The 16,441-nt window shown below is 51.3% G+C and overlaps 1 protein-coding gene across 1 annotated transcript in view; it reads left to right on the top strand.

The window, feature by feature from the left end:
* The window catches only part of LOC136169420 (uncharacterized), a 38,290-nt gene extending 22,637 nt beyond the window's left edge, over window positions 1-15,653 (top strand). Inside the window, exons 5-7 of the mRNA XM_065937176.1 lie at window positions 11,236-11,316; window positions 12,935-13,099; window positions 15,486-15,653. Coding sequence (XP_065793248.1) covers window positions 11,236-11,316; window positions 12,935-13,099; window positions 15,486-15,498 — 259 coding nt within the window. The 3' untranslated portion in view covers window positions 15,499-15,653. The remainder of the gene's footprint in view (window positions 1-11,235; window positions 11,317-12,934; window positions 13,100-15,485) is intronic.
* The last annotated feature ends 788 nt before the right edge of the window (window positions 15,654-16,441 follow it).

The raw sequence follows: 16,441 nt of genomic DNA, 5'->3' as shown, positions 1-16,441 counted from the left end.
GTCCTGCCAGGTCCCAGCCCGCGTTTTTCGTGGTTATTTCCAGGAATCACCAGGAAACAGCAAGGGATGCTCGTGGGAAAGGGGCTTCTGTGGTGGGGGATGGGGTTCGGTGATGAGAACCAGAGTCGTCCGTCCCCAGCAGGACCCGCTGAGTGTGACCCTTGCTCACTCGCTCACACACTGGGTCACGGTGACGGCGGGGGCAGGGGGCTGGGTGCCCCCCAGAGGCTCAGCCTCCCCGCCCTTCCTCTCGGCCCTTAGCATGGGCATGTGGCTCGGACATCCTGCCCACAACGTCTCCCCCACCTGCAGGACTCAACAGTATCCACACCTACCTCTCCTCCACTAAAACACCGACATTATTCCAGGGTTAGCAACATTCCGTGTCCTCACCAATGACCCTCCTTCCTCCCGAGTCTCTCCCGAGGGCATCCCCGTTTCCTCCCCCAGGGCCACCCTGCACCTGACCGCTGTAGAAACGTTTTCTTTGTCCCATTCCGGCTTGGACTCTGTGTTCCTCAGGGGCTTGACCTCTGCCCTGATTTCCAGCGTCTTCAGCCTCTTGCTGGCCATCGCCCCACAAAATTCAGACTCGAAATGGCTGAGACAGAACTCGAAGCCTGCCCCCACACACCTTCTTATATTTCTAATTTAAAATTTATTTGTCTTTGGTTGCGCTGGGCCTTCATTCCGGCACGCGGGCTTTCTCTAGTTGTGGCGAGCAGGGGTTATTCTTCTCTAGTCGCGGTGTGAGGGCTTCTCACTGCGGTGGTCTCTCTTATTTCAGAGTGCGGGCTCCAGGGCGAGCAGGCTGCTGTAGTTGCAGCTTCTGGAGTCGTTGCAGCTCGTAGGCTTTAGTTACTCTGAGGCTTCGTCCCGGACCAGGGATCGAACCTGTGTCCCCTGGGTGGCAGGCAGATTCTTATCCGCTGTACCACCAGGGAAGTCCTCTTCTCTCAGTTGGGAGTGCCCCAGCCTCCTCACATCTTCCTGTCTCCTGGCTCTATCTCCCTCCATCCTCCTCCAGGAAGGGGTCAGAATTCACTTTCTAACACACATCTCTTCAAGCGCTGCGTGATCTCCTCACTGCCCAAGAGGGATGCCCGGGCCCCCTGGGAGGGTGGGTGAAGGCTACCCAAGTCTGACCCCCAGTCTTCCTTTTTGGCCTCACCTCCAAGCTCTCTGTATTTCCCTGCCTCTTCCCCTCCCTCCCTCTCTGTCTGTCTGTGGTCTCTTTGTGTCTCTGTCTGTCTGTCTGTCTCTCACACACTCACAGCCCACAGCTCCGGCTACACCACCCTGCTGTTCCCCGTGCCTGGCTCTTTTCCAGCTTCGACCCCTGGTCATGCTGACTCCTCAGCCTGAAAGCCCCTCTTCCTCAACCCAGGGAATCCCCACGCCTCCCCAAGGCGCCCAGCCCAGCCCACATATTTTTCCAGGCCCCCTGCACCCCAGGCCTGGGGCAGAGTTCACCACACCCTCCCCTGTGCACCCACAGAATTGGAGCGTGTTGCATACTGGGAGCAGAGGTTCCTGTTTGCAGCCTCGTCCATGGGCCCGCGGCTCTCCTTCGTGCCCTGACATCTGGCTCCAGCTGGGTCCCCACAGCCCTTCTTTCCCCTGGCCCAGCATCTGCCTTGATCCCCCGTCCCATCCCCAGACTCCCTCACAAGGCCGCCAGGCCCTCCTGTGGGAAGGTTGGAAGGTCTGCACCCCCTTGCCTGACCTCCCTTTGCTCTCTGACAGGAACCTCTCCCTCCCTGTCTATACCCTTGCCTGTCTTCTCTACCAGGCAGCGGACGCCTCTTATTCACTCTCTGAGGTGTGCAAACCCCAGCCCCTCCTTGGAAGTGACTTCTCCAGTCAGGACTGAACTCCCTGCTTCCCTCACAGCCCGTGAACACAGCCCACCTCGGCCTTCCTTCAGGGCTGTTCACCACATCCTGTTTTCTTCCCCTGCATGGGGTCCCTGGAGGTCAGGAAGCCCACCTCACTGGTCTCTGTTCCCCGGAGGTGCTCTGCACATAGCAGCTCTCCTCAGAATGCTTGTGGAAGTGCTGAAACGTGCCATTCCCTGTGACAGCCCTGCGCTGGCTCCCGGGGGCCTGTGACAGGCTGGCCACCTCGGGCACACAGGGCAGAGGGTGACCTGTCTGCCTCCTAGATCAGCGGGGCTGCTGGGGTGCCTGCCACCACAGCAGGATGTGGGCCCAGAGGGAAGAGCTCTCCCTCAGGCTTCCAGTCAACCTCCCATGCCTGCTGGTGGCCAGCAATGGCTGGAAATTTCCTCAGCTGCCTCCTGGCCCCTCAGTCCTCTGCCTCCCTCGCTGTGCCTTCCTTCCATCATTTGCATCAGCCCAAATCTCTGGAGCTGGGCACACAGGTGCCTCCTAACTGCCCCCGCTTCTGCCTCCTGACCCTGTCTCGGATCTTATATTCCTGTCTTTAACGTACAGCCTCTGGTTGATCCAGGCCTCCTGTCCCGCGTACTCGGCAGGAAATTACGGCTGCAATTGCCCTTCCGTGAGCGCCTTCCTGCTCTTTTCCGCTGACCCGAATCCTCCCCACTGCAGGCCCGGCTCTGGTCTCCCTACTCCGTGAAGTTTCTGACGAAGAACTGGCTCTGTGAGCTGCATTACAGTCCTGTTGCAATCAGCACGCACCACACCAGTTAATGTTTAATTGTCCTCCACAGTTTTATTTAATACACATCCATTTTCTTTGCCCACCTAGACGATAAGCTCTCAACAGTAAAACTAGTTCTTAAGTTGCTGGAGAAGGCAGGTGACTGTAGGCTTTCTCTAAACTCTGGTAGCTTCTTGTACACCCAGCTTCAGTAGAGTCATCTATTAAAGTCCTAATGTCTAACCAATAAAAGATCTTTCTTGGGCAGCTCTGAGAATAGATCACAGATTACACGGAAGCCTCACACCGTAGGCTTCCTGGACTGGGAATTTAATGGACTAGCAACCCAACTTCAGCATTCAGCCCAGTTGGTTGGGAGAGCTTCCCCAGGGGTTAGAGAGACTAAGGTTTCCACACTGTGGGAGAAATTGTAGCCTGCCTTTGCGGTCACTGCGGAAAGACGTCTGTGCCTGGAGCAATGCTGTGATGGGACCCGTGCCCAAGGGAGGGGAACCACCCGGCCCTCTGGCTGGCCTCGCAGAGGAGCCTGCTCGGAGCCAGGGGGCGAAGCCAAGGGCCTTGTGACGTCCTGCCCGGCACTGGGCACTGTGACCATTCCCTCTCCAGGGCCTTCACGCGGGGCTGGTTTTAGAGAGGGGCCTTAGCAAGCTGAGATGTGAAGTGAGGTGCAAGTCACTCGGTCGTGTATGACTCTTTGTGACCCCATGGATTATAACCCACCAGGCTCCTCTGTCCATGGAATTCTCCAGGCAAGAATACTGGAGTGGGTTGCCATTCCCTTCTGCAGGGGATGTTCCCAACCCAGGGATCGAACCCAGGTCCCCTGCACTGCAGACAGACTCTACTGTCTGAGCCACCAGGAAGTCCAAGGTGGAGCTCGTGGTAAAAAATCTCCCCGCCAATGCTGGAGATGTAAGAAAGACAGGTTTGATCCCTGGTCGGGAAGATTCCTTGGAGGAAGAAATGGCAACCTACTCCAGTATTCTTGCCTGGAAAATTCCATGGACAGAATTTTCAGCCTGGCGGGTTATAGTCCATAGGGTGGCGCAGAGTCGGACATGACTAAAGCGACTTAGCACGCACACCATATGTAGCAGGAAAAATAGGGCAGGGGAGCCCCTGGAGAACTGTATTTGCAGCAACTTGCCAGCAGCTTCCTTTAGGTTAGGAGACAGGGGACTTCCTTTAGGTTAGACACATATGTCCATCCTGTGGCCGAACCACCAGCAAGTTCGTGAGTGCCTGGGGCCCGAGCCTCCAGGGAGCACTCACGGCGTGAGCCCAGGGTCCAGGAAGGGGAGTCCAGGGCCCAGGGCTCGCGTTCCCCTCCCTCTCCCCTCCAGATGCGGTGCTTCTATCCCCTGCCCCTCACACTGTCTCCTTCCTGCCTACTTCCTTTTCTGCAACCTGCAGCTTCTCTTCCAGGAGCGAGAGCCCTCTATCTGATCGCCTCACAGGCAGATTCCTCAGTGACCTCTGCCTGACCCCTTTCAGGGCGGCCTTCCCCTCTTCGTCTGCTTTCCTCTCCTCTGGGAAGCTTGCTTTTCTGGAGGGTCGCCACGGACAACGGTGATGGCCCCTGCACTTCTGGAGCCCACTTTCCTCAGGTCACCACACGAACTGCAATACCCGCCGAGCACGTACGGTGTGGAAGCTGGGGACACGGGGGCCGGCCCCTGGCCTCTGCATTGGGAATCGCGGGGTGGCGGAGGAGGTGGGCGCACCGGCAGGGCGTTGCGAGGGCTGTGACGCTAGGGGGATAAACAAGGCTGAGCAGCTCGGGACGCGGTGGGCAGACAGGGCCCCAGGGGGAAAGACGGCCCGGGGAAGCGACATCAGAGGGGCAGGGGGCTTGAAGAACGGTCGGTAGTTGGCTGTAGCCTCGGCGAAATTCTGTTTTACGCAGAGGGAAGTCAGAGAGAGCACGGGGGTCTTAGGGAACTGCCAGCAGGTCTGATCACTCAGTGTCCAGGGCTGAGAGTGGTGGTGGGACTGGGAGACGCAGACAGAGGCTCCAGGGCAGGAGAGGCGGCTGGACAAGTCTCGGAAGGCGCTGAAGGGCCTTCAGCAGCGGATGAGTAGGTAATGTGACTGACTAGGTGATGCTGGAAATATTCATTTCTATTCACACAATGGGGAACATTCAGAAGGAGGCTTGCTCCCACCCAGGTTCACATGCAATGAATAGATGGAAGCAGAGAGGCCCTGAGCTCTGCCCAGGGCCCGCGGTGGGACGGGCCAAGCTGAAGTTGGGCCCCATGCCTGTGCTGGGGCAGGTGCGGGCATATAGAAAGGGCAGTGAGGGGAGAAGTTGGGACTCTTAGGTTCAACTAACAGAAGCCACCTTGATCTGATTTGAGCTACAGTGGACCTTGGCTGAGAGGATACAGGCTCGGGGCAGGATGAGAGAAGTTGCAAAGGAGCCCCGGTTCAGAGGCGGGCATTCCCAGGACCCTTTCCCCAGCTCGTTCCCGAGCCTGCCTCCTCCCACCTGCTCCACCCTCCTCTCTGCGGCCCTTCCTCGGGCCCTCTGGCTGCTGGCACAGCCTGCTTGCCCCACTGACCTTGAGGTGGTGAGTTATGCGCCAGCTCTGGATTCCAGCTCCAAGTTCCCAGGAAAGAACTCTTCTGTTGCAAGAAGCCGTGGCATACCGTGTCGCATGCACAAAGCCAGGGGCTGGGGGGGGCTCACTGTGCGCATTGGGGCGGGGGGGTGTACCCAGAGAAGGAAGACCGTTAGCCAGTAGGCCCCAAAGCTGTGAAGTCCCAAATGGCACGGTTTCCGCCCCTCCCGGGTATACAGTTATATAGAACTTTATAATCTTGTAGGGACAAAGGACAGAGTCCCTATAATCCAAAAGACTGTAACAATAATAATAGCTAATGTTTTTGAAGACTTACTCTGTGCTGAGTACTTTGCTAAGTGATTCATAGTTATTTTCTTGCTTCATTCTTATGGCCCAGTGAGATAGAGGCTGTTATTTCCAATTTACAGAAAATGAAAGGGAGGCACAAAGAATTCTAGTTGAGTTTTCCTGTCCTATCCCTGAGTCACAGCACGCCAGTCTTGGAGCAAAGAGGAGGAGAAAGACCGCCTTCTTATCCAGCGGTGCCCCGGTAAATGTTTATTAACCAGATCCCTGTCAAAAAAAAAAAAAAAGCTCTGGTTTGTAACATTTACTGATTTTCGAGGTGTGAATACGTCCATCATGGCTGCTTTCAAGCTGCCAGCTTCCTCAGCCAGTTTGAGAGGCTCCCACACACGTGTGCGTTACTCAGTCGTGTCCGACTCTTTGCAACCCCATGGACTGTACCCCACCAGGCTCCACTGTCCATGGGATTCTCCAGGCAAGAATACTGGAGTGGGCTGCCATTTCCTTCTCCAGGGGATCTTCCCGACCCAGGGATCGAACTCGGGTCTCCTGCATTGCAGGCAGATTCTTTACCATCTGAGCCACCAGGGAAGCCCCTCCACACATACTGCCTCTCTTTTGGGTGAGTTCTGGAGATTTAGAGCAGTGCTTCTCAAAGTGTGGTCCCTGAACCAGCTGCATCAGCTTTGCCTAAAAATGTGCAAATTCTCTGATCTCATCCCAGACCTACCTACTGACTCGGAATCCCTGGGGTAGAGCGGAGGAACAGCTGTCTGTTTTCAAGCCCTCTGGGGGTTCGGATGCACATTCAAGTTTGAGAACCTCTGAAGCGATGGGGTAACATGCTGTCTTGCAAACCCAGCTCATCCCAGTCTTCATTTTCTGGTTGGAAGAATGGGGCTTGTTTCCCACTCCTCAGTGGATGGGTAAACTGAGGCCAGCGAGGTGAAAGTTGCTGGAAATGGGTGGGTGAGAAAAATGGATTAAGAGGCCCTCTAGCCTGGGTCTCCTCCCCCTTAAGATAATGAGGGTAGGGGTGAATGCAGAGTGCCTCAGCCCTGGCCCTCCTCTGGTCTGAAGGGACTGCCCATGGATTGCCCAAGGTTAGTGGGGAGTGGGGGGGGAGGTCCCAGGTAAAAGGCCTGAGCAGAGAGGAGAGAAACCCAGAGGGGAGTGAGGCAAGAGCCATGGAAAAGCCTAGGGCTCAGAGACGCCTGGCTCTGGGTCTTGGAGGCTGGTGCACAGAGGTCCCCAAACTGCAGTAAGTCCCAGGACGATATAGTGTCCGGATCACAATCTCTGGGCCTCAGGCAGGGCCGGGAAGACCCGTGATGACTCCCGGCGTAGGGGAGGGGCAGGGGGATTGGAGGTCCCGGCGCCGCCAGGCTTTTGTCAGACGTGTTTACCGTCTGGTCGTCTCAACAACTTCCCTCGACCCCGATCCAGATTTACCATTAACCAAAGACAAACAAATCGGGAGCCAAGCATCAGAAGTGATGCAAATTCTGTGTCAGCCCCGGGAGGCCCTGAAACACCTGGGCAGTCAGCAAGGCCGTGATGTCACCTGGAGAAAGGCTTGGCTCGGGGCAGCCGTGGTCACGTGATACAGCCCGAGCGCGCCCTGGTCACTCGGCGGGGTCAGGTGGGGTGGGGAGGGGCTCCCCTCTGAGCTCAGAGCCACCGCCAGAGAACCAAAACGCAAACAGAAAGTGTCCCGTCAGGGCAAAATCTGTAAGTCATGTGATGGGGCTGTTTTTCTGCCTCAAAAGTTGGAGTCACAGAAGCGAAGATTCAGAGCCAGCATTACTTAGCAAAATCAGGCCCTGCTGGGGTGCTGGCCTGGTTTGCTCGGGTCGGAAACCTGGGTCCCCTGGAATTCCACTCACTCTCCTTTCAGGAAAGAAGCTGTGTAAGAAGGAGTTTCCTCAGAAGCACCAGCTCTAGAATTTCTTTAGCAGAAACCCTGGGCCCAACACCCGCCTTCCCTGCTGGACGGCCCCCTCCCTCTGGGGTCTCATCCAGGCTCAGCCTCCGTGTGGTCGGTCGGTCCGTCCCCAGGGAGATGCCAGAGGCCTGGGGAGCATCTCCTGCCTCCCACCCCAGAGTGGCCCAAGTTGAAGGTCTCAGGCCGTAGGAAGGTATGAGAGGTTGGGTGCCCAGAGGCAACGGCCTGCTTCCTTCTCTCCTCCCCTGTCTTCCAGGCTCCTGCTCTTTGCAAAGCACCTGTTGACCACCTGGATCCTGGCAGCAGGCAATGGTATGGGCAGTATGTCAGTGGGCAGCCAGGTCACGGCCCTCAAGGGGCTCACGTTCTACTTAGGAAGACAGAGCTCTCATAGCCCAACAAAATAACAAGCGACAGGCAACAGCATGTGGCTGACCACAGGCGTAGTGAAGTCACGCACGGCAGGAACTGTTTGGATGCTCCCTGTGTCGGACACACTGCGTCTGAATTCTAACCTGGCCACTCACCAGCCGCTGTGTGACCTTGGGCAAGTTGCTTACATTCTCTGAGCCCCAGTCCACACAGCTGTAAAATGGAGGTAAAAATGTCCAACTCACAGTGCTGCTGTGAAAAATGAAATAACGGCTGCAAAACAGCTGGTAAAACGCTCAGCACAGAGTGTTCAGCCACTAGGTCGTGTTTGACTCTTTGCAACCAGGCTCCTCTGTCCATGGGATTTTCCAGGCAACAATACTGAAGAGGGTTGCCATCCTCCAGGGGTCTCCTTGACCCAGGGATTGAACCTGCCTCTCCTGTGTCTCCTGCATTGGTGGATTCTTTACCACTAAGTCACCTGGGTGGCTATACAGGCCCCATAGTAGGTATTTGATAAATTGTAATATTTCCCATACCTGGACTGAAATGAGCTGTGAAAGATGAACCATTTGTGCCTGGTCTCCAAACTTAGAGAAGATTAAAAGGAATAAAGTAGAAGCAGGAGAGAGAGGCTTAAAAAGAGAAAATCAACACATGAAAGGCTGACAGTGACAGAATACCTAGAAAAAGTATAAATGCAGGTGTAAAAATAGACTGGTGCCCAGGAACCATAAGCGTGGAATAAACAGCCACCCTTACTCCACAGTCTCCAGTTCAGTTCAGTTCAGCCGTTCAGTCGTGTCTGACTCTTTGTGACCCCATAGACTGCGGCACGCCAGGCCTCCCTGTCCATCACCAACTCTTAGAGCTTGTTCAAACTCATGTCCATCGAGTCGGTGATGTCATCCAACCATCTCATCCTCTGTCATCCCCTTCTCCTCCTGCCTTCAATCTTTCCCAGCATCAGGGTCTTTTCTAACAAGTCACTTCACATCAGGTGCCCAAAGTATTGGAGCTTCAGCATCAGTCTTTCCATATTCAGGACTGATTTCCTTTAGGATGGACTGGTTGGATCTCCTTGCAGTCCAAGGAACTCTCAAGAGTCTTCTCCAATACCACAGTTCAAAGACATCAGTTCTTCAGCACTCAGCTTTCTTTATGGTCTGATTCTCACATCCATACAGGACTACTGGAAAAACCATAGCTTTGGCTAGATGGACCTTTGTTGGCAAAGTAATGTCTCTGCTTTTTAATATACTGTCTAGCTTGGTCATAGCTTTTCTTCCAAGGAGCAAGTGTCTTTTAATTTCATGGCTGCAATCACCATCTGCAGTGATTTTGGAGCCCGAGAAAATAGTCTCTCACTGTTTGCACTGTTTCCCCATTTATTTACTATGAAGTGATGGGACCAGATGCCATGATCTTAGTTGTTTGAATGTTGAGTTTTAAGCCAGGTTTTTCACTCTCCTCTTTCACTTTCATCAAGAGGCTCTTTAGTTCCTCTTCACTTTCTGCCATAAGGGTGGTGTCATCTGCATATCTGAGGTTAGTGATATTTCTCCTGGCAATCTTGATTCCAGCCCAGCATTTCGCATGATGTACTCTGCATATAAGTTGAATAAACAGGGTGACAATATACAGTCTTGATGTACTCCTTTCCCAATCTGGAACCAGTCCATTGTTCCATGTACAATGGAACATTGTACAATGTTGCTTCCTGACCTGCATACAGATTTCTCAGGACACAGGTAAGGTGGTTTGGCATGCCCATCTCTTTAAGAATTTTCTGCAGTTTGTTGTGACCCACACAGTCAAAGGCTTTGGCATAGTCAATAAAGCAGAAGTAGGTGTTTTCCTGGACCTCTCTCGCTTTTTATATGATCCAGTGGATCCAGGGCCATCATCATGTCATGGGACAGCAGAGCGCACAATGTATTCCATACTCTCTAGGAAGTTAGAGATGAGCAGAGTGTGCTTAAAAAATATTCTCATCAAAAGTATTTAACATTTTTTAAAAAATAAAAGTGCTTAAGGTGTGTGGGGCTGGTAAATTTTCAGGTGTACAGAAAATTCACCTGCCACAACTTCTCGGTGATTGGATTAGCTGAGTTTTCAGTCTACTTTTTATACATTTGTCAGAAAGCTTATAAGTATGCTGAGCACATCATGGGGGCTTACCAGGCCCCTGTTTACTGATTAATTCATATAGTGTTGGAATATGTTTTTTTTTTTTCCCCGTTTTCAGCCCTTCTATGCATTCACTGAGGCAAGGGACGGGAATTATCTTCTTTTTGAAAGGGCAGTAACTGATCATCTCCAGCCTCCCCTGCCAACCCCATCAACCTGTCCCTCTTTCTGTATTTCAGGTTTTAGGCAGCAATAATAACAATTACGTTAATAAAATTAGTAGGTTACATGTGTGTTGATACAAGGCTATGTATTGATACAACACTTTGTCTTTTTCCTCCCTTAAGTCCCACAATGTAGGATTATTTTGGTTCTCAGGTGCAGGAGGTGAGAGGCAGAGAAGTCAAGTAATTTGCTTCGGGCCACCCAGCTCCTAAGGAGCCTCGGAGACGTCTGACCCCTTCACCCTGGGTGCAGTCCCAGGTCCTGCCCAGAGGGGGCGCTCGAGCACAGCCACCGCCTGGCCTCCCTGCAGGCGCTAACACCAGGGGCCCAAATCTGGGGTGAAACCCGAGGCCCTAGGCTTTCCCTGGTCTAGACACGGCTCTGTGGAAGAGGCGGGAGTCGAGTTCCCTTTCCACTTGTTGAGCCTCGCAGGGGCTGGGGGACAGGAACGAGGCCCCAGGAGGAGGGCGCCGTGCGTCCCTGCTGGCCGCCAGCCCCAGGCTAGAAGGTTGCCAGGTCTCACCTCCCCGGGTGCTGGCAGGCGGCAGGAGGAACTCGGCCAGAGCAGAGACCCCCTGCCCCGCCCTGCCCCGCTGGTCCTCCCACGCTCTGCCTGACCCTGTCTCTGGGATCCCATCGAACGGTGCCCTCATCTCCCACGTGTCTGCTCAGTTTTCCATTTGATTTTTGATTTTTATTTCATGCTAATGCTTTTTTTTTTTTTTAAGTGTAAAACATTCAATTATTCTGGCAATTAGCCCATAGATAAGTAAGATAACCCCTATATTTGGAAATACCCACTTGGAGCAATCTGGGCCTCTCCACTCCCTTTTCCTCCTAACCCTGTCAGAGTTCTGTTCTGGAAAAACACCGAGAGCCTCCCCATCCCTGAAGCCTCTTCTTCCCTTCCTCTCACATCCGCACGGAGCCTGGCAGGGACAGGGGAGCCAGGCGGATTCTGGATTTTGAATCTGAACTGCCATTTCCGTGACCCTGGGTGAGCTACTAAACTGCTTCAGCTTTCATTTTCCTTATCTCTAAAAGGGAAACTGGAACTGCTCCCTCCCGCTGGAAGATAACAGAAGCCTCCCCTCCCCCACCTGGACTTGAAGTGCCTGGCATGAGGTGAGTTCTTATTGGATCCTCCTGTGGCCCATTTCTTCCAGGAAGTCTTCCTCGATTGTCCCCATTTTGGCAGACAGAGATAACTCCCAGCCCCATCTCTACTCCCCCCTTCTTCATTACTAACAAAACCCCAAGTTTATTTGGGAGAGCAAAGTGCCCAGCTAAGAAACTACATTTCAGCTAATAAACTACGTTTTGAAGTGATGGTGTGCATGGAACACAGGTGTGGCCAAGGAGATGTATTGGGTTGGCCAAAAACTTCCTTCAGTTTTAAAGTAAAAATAAAAGACACTTTTTTTTCTTTTTCACCAAGAACTTTATTGAACAATGTATTCACCATTTTGTTCCACTACCTTCTGCCGTTTTTCAGGCAGCTTCATAATTCCATCTTCCCAAAACTTTTAATCTTTTTTTGAGCAATGAACTATTCCTAGGTACCTTTTACAATCTTCCAGGGGATTGAAATTTTTTCCATTAAGAGAATTTTGTAAAGACCAAACTAAATGTAATATCCGAGGGTGCAATGACTGGTAAATACAGGGGATGAATCAGAACTTCCCAGTCAAGCTGACACAGTTTTTGCCTGCTCATCCAAGAAACATGAGGCTTTCCTTGCGTTATCCTGGTGGAAGATTGTTTTCTGTTGACTAATTCTGGATGCTTGTCATCGAGTGCTGCTTTCTGTTGGTCTGATCGGGAGTGGTGCTTGTTGGAATCAATCATTTGGTTTTCCAGAAGGAGCTCATAATAGAAGACTCCCTTCCAATCCCGCCATATACACAACATCACCTTCACTGGATGAAGACCGGACTTTGGTGTGGTTGGTAGTGGTTCATTTCACTTGCCTCATGATCTCTTCTATTCCACAGTATGGTACGGTATCCACTTTTCATTGGCCATCACAATTTGTTTTAAAAATGGAATGTTTTTGTTAACATTTAAGTAGAGAATTGCATATGGAGACCCAATCAAGAGGCTTTTTTCCGCTTATGTTGACTCCAAATATTAAAGCAATTAACATAACCAAGCTGGTGTAAATGATTTTCAGTGCTTGATTTGGATATTCTGAGTATGTTGGCTATCTCCCTCGTGGTGTATTGCGGTTGACTGTTTTCAACTAACGCCTCGATTTGATCACTATCAACTCCAGCGGGTCTACTAGACTGTGAAGCATCATCTAGCAAGAAAACATCAGCAAGAAACTTTGCAAGTCACTTTTGACACTTTTGATGAGTTACAGTACGTTTTCTATACACTGAACACATTTTTTGCATTTCCATTGCATTTTTACCTTTCTTGAAGTAATAAAGATAATATGCCAAAAATGTTGCTTTTCTTCCATCTTCAGTATTAAAATGGCTACACAAAAATGGACCAATGTTGATTTTTTTTTAATGCATGCTAATATGAAAGCTATCACAATATAGTGTAACAAAATTGTTCCAAATGAAGTTAAAGACAACTAAATGCTACTAGAGCCATCTTACAAAAAAAAGATCTTTTAGGCAGTCCAATAAGTGAAAGTTGCTTGAAGGGGCTCTGAGAAAGCTCTTGAAAGGAAGTTGACTCAACTGTGCCATTTCGCCCCTTGCCTTTTTCTCCTTTCTGTTGTCTGGAGTGAGTATGATATCTGGAGCCACAGTGATCATGTTGACCATACGGCAACCTTGAAGATGGAAGTCACATCTTACGGCAGAGCAGAAGAGCAGAAAGCGCCTGGGCCACGGAGGGCATGGTCCACAGGACTTCAGAATTTATGTTACACGAGGGAAGAAGAAATCAGGTATTTGGGATTTCTATTACATGTAACCCAACATGGTCCCCACAGATATATGGCTTGGTGACCTTGCTCTTTTCTCTGAGCTCCAGTCACACTCATAGTCACAACTGTATTCAGAGAGATTTTTGGTTATAAGCAAAGTAGCCTACCAGTCTAGATTTTTTGGAGTCCCATTATGTGAGGAGTAGAAAGTTTCTGATTCACGTCGGGTAGCTGCACCCCAAAGCTAATGAGGTCCTGCACACAGCTTGGTTCTCTTTCACCTGGTCCTTATCTTATGGGAGGAATGAAAGACAGCTGGATGCTGATTGCAAAGCACACACTGTTCGCAGGACTGTTGTTTAGTTGTTGTTGGTCAGTTACTAGGTCATGTCCCACTCTTTTGTGATCCCATGGACAATAGCCCGCCAGGCTCCTCTGTCCATGGGATTTCCCAGGCAGGAATACTGGAGTAGGTTGCCATTTTCTCCTCCAGGGGATATTCCCGGACCAGAAATCAAACCCGCATCTCCAGCATTGGCAGGCAGATTCTTTACCACTGAGCCACCAGGAAAGCCCTTGCAGGACTGTAGGATCTGTTGAATCAAAGGCAGAATGACAGGGAATGAGTGAGCAGAAGCCTGCAGGTCTCCAACCTGCCTATGGGATTTGGGGGAAACTTGGTGCCTTCTGATTATATGAGGGTGACTTCTAGACCATGGAGAAGTAATGAGTCCTACCTCAGGCAGCATAAGTATTTCTTCATATGTCCACATTCTGCATCCCCAATGAGTTCAAGTTTGCAATTAAATTTAAAGGCATTTATGTACTCCCACATTCAAGTTTCTGTGCTAAGTGCTACAGGGAACTTGGAGATGAATAAGATCCTCAGGCAGTTGGCAGTCGAGTTTGAGGGACGGCAAAAGCATATACGATCCTCACATGAACGCAGGAGGTTGTGGAAAGGCAATCATACAAGTTAAGAAGGAAGAGGAAAGACAAGAGAGGAGGAGACCGAGGCCTTGAAAGGAAAATGCCTCTGAGCTGGGCTTTGGACAACCGGTAGCATTTCAGCAGAGAGCAGGGTGGGGAGTGCTTGCCCAGCCTGAAGGAGCAGCAGGGATGAAATGCAGAAAGGTCACTGGGTGTGGGGGGAGCTCAAAATGGCCACAATCTAGTCGGGCTACAGAGTCGGGAGCCTGAGGAGGCGAAACGTGGGTGCTGAGTGAGGGAGAGAAAGCTATGATTGAGTTTAAAAAGAAAACAATGACACAGCACACACTGTGTGTGATATGTGCCAGCCACGGTTCTAAGAGCTTTCTGTGGGTTGATTCACAACCACCCTCGAAGGTGAGGACTATTGCTCTGCCCATTTCACTGGTCAGAAAACTGAGCTTTCACCAAGGACAAGTTTGTTTCTCAAAGTCAGACCTCTGAGAAGAGCCAGGGTTGAGGCCAGGTTGCTCCATGGTCTACTCTCTTGGGCGCTAAGCTGTCGCGTGGTGTGGTGCTTACTCGCTGCGACTCTTTGCAACCCTGTGGACTGAAGCCCTCTGGGCTCCTCTGTCCATGGGATTCTCCAGGCAAGAATACTGGAGTGGGTTGTCATGCACTTCTCCAGTGGATCTTCCCAACCCAGGAATTAAACCCAGGTCTCCTGCATTGCAGGCAGATTCTTTACCATCTGAGCCACTAGGGAAGCTGTCCTAGGCAGGGTCAGACCATGGGTGGGGTGGTGGTCTTAAATGCCCCTCTGAGGGTTGTGGCTTTTCTTGCACCGTGAACGATGGCCTCCCTTGGAGAAGCCAACGGGAAGCCATGAGAAATAGACTGGTGACTTTGATGCATCCCCTGGGTCCTCCCTGAGTAAGGGCTGGAGCAGTGAGAGTCAAGTCAGGATCCCACTAGGAGTCCAGAGCTCAGGTGAGAACTACTTCAGGGGCTGACCTGGGGCAGGGCCAGGCAGTTAGAGCATCTCTGCAGAAACATGCCAGGGCTCAAGCTTGTGAAGCTCTGAGTATATGTGATGTTAACTGGTTAGTACTCAGGGAGCAAGATGAAGACTTTAAAGAGAGGAGGAACGGGGTGGAGGAGCCTGGGAGGAGAAGAAAGCCTGTTCAGATTTGATCAAACTTGTCCCCAGATGTATCCTACAGAGACGTCACCTGTATGTGACATGAGGTATGGGCAAGTGTCTACACTGCAGTATTTTATGTGATCGCTTAGGCCTGGAACTAGGCTGAAAGTCCACCAACAGAATAGTGTTTGAATATGGGTTTATCTGAACACTGAAATACTACATTTTTGCATTGCATGTGAGGTAACGTGGCTTACACATTTCTAAATGTTTGGGGAAAATGGAGAATAATATTTTGTGATATGTGAAAATTACCTGATGTTCAAATTTCAGGGTCCGTAAATGAAGCTTCATTGGAACACAGCCACGTTTATTCATTTCTGTGTCATCTGTGTCTGCTTTGCCACCATTGGCAGAGTTGAAAGAGGCCCTATGACCTGCAAAGCCGAAGATATTTTACTATCTGATCCTTTAGAGAAAAAGTTTGCTAACCTGACAAGGTCTCCGGAAAGTTACACAAGAAACTAACCACAGTGACTGCCCCGGGGAGGGGAAGTCCAAAGGGCAGAGTTGGAAAGGAGATGTCTTGCAGTATGATGTTTGTAGTTTTTGAATTCTGAGTCATGTGAATGCTTAACCTATCTTAAAGCTTTTAATTTGAAATTTAAAAGAGGAAAAAATTATGCTTCCCATCCTGAAGGAAGGGAAGTGAGGGAAGGAAGAAATGTTACCCATATTCTAGCCCTTTGGTGATGGGTCTGGGTGAGGTCATGGGCCTCCAGCTAGGAGAGACTGCCAGGTGAGTTTGGCCTTGACTTGCTGAACCACCCAGGACAGCTCCCCTTCCCTGAGGGTGAAGGGTCAGTGCTGCTCACCTGCCAAGAGGCCCTGCCACAGAAGGGCCTGGAAGACTGGTCTCTATCTCTTTGCCTGCCTCAGAAACAAGGGAAACGGACAAGGAAACCCAGGCTGTGGCCTCATCAGTCATCGATAAACAAGAAACCAGTAGATTGGGAATGTGCCGGGTGAGAAGGACACAAGGATTCCGGACACTGAGTCCTGGTCCTGCCTAGCCACCCACTGACCCCATAACCTTAGATGAACCATTTCCCTTTGGGGCCCAGCTCCATCTGTCAATAAGGGCCTGGACCAGACTGATGGAAATCCAAGGGCCGCTCCCCTGCCCTCTTCACTCGCTCCCACCTACTTTACCTATTGAGCATCCCCGCAAGACTACCAAGGCCCCGGGTTGAAAAAGCAACAAGCCAGTCCAAATGATAGCCAGTCTC

Source organism: Muntiacus reevesi, chromosome 5 (assembly GCF_963930625.1).
Source record: "Muntiacus reevesi chromosome 5, mMunRee1.1, whole genome shotgun sequence".
Taxonomy (NCBI): domain Eukaryota; kingdom Metazoa; phylum Chordata; class Mammalia; order Artiodactyla; family Cervidae; genus Muntiacus; species Muntiacus reevesi.
This window is presented reverse-complemented; position numbering and strand designations above follow the sequence as displayed.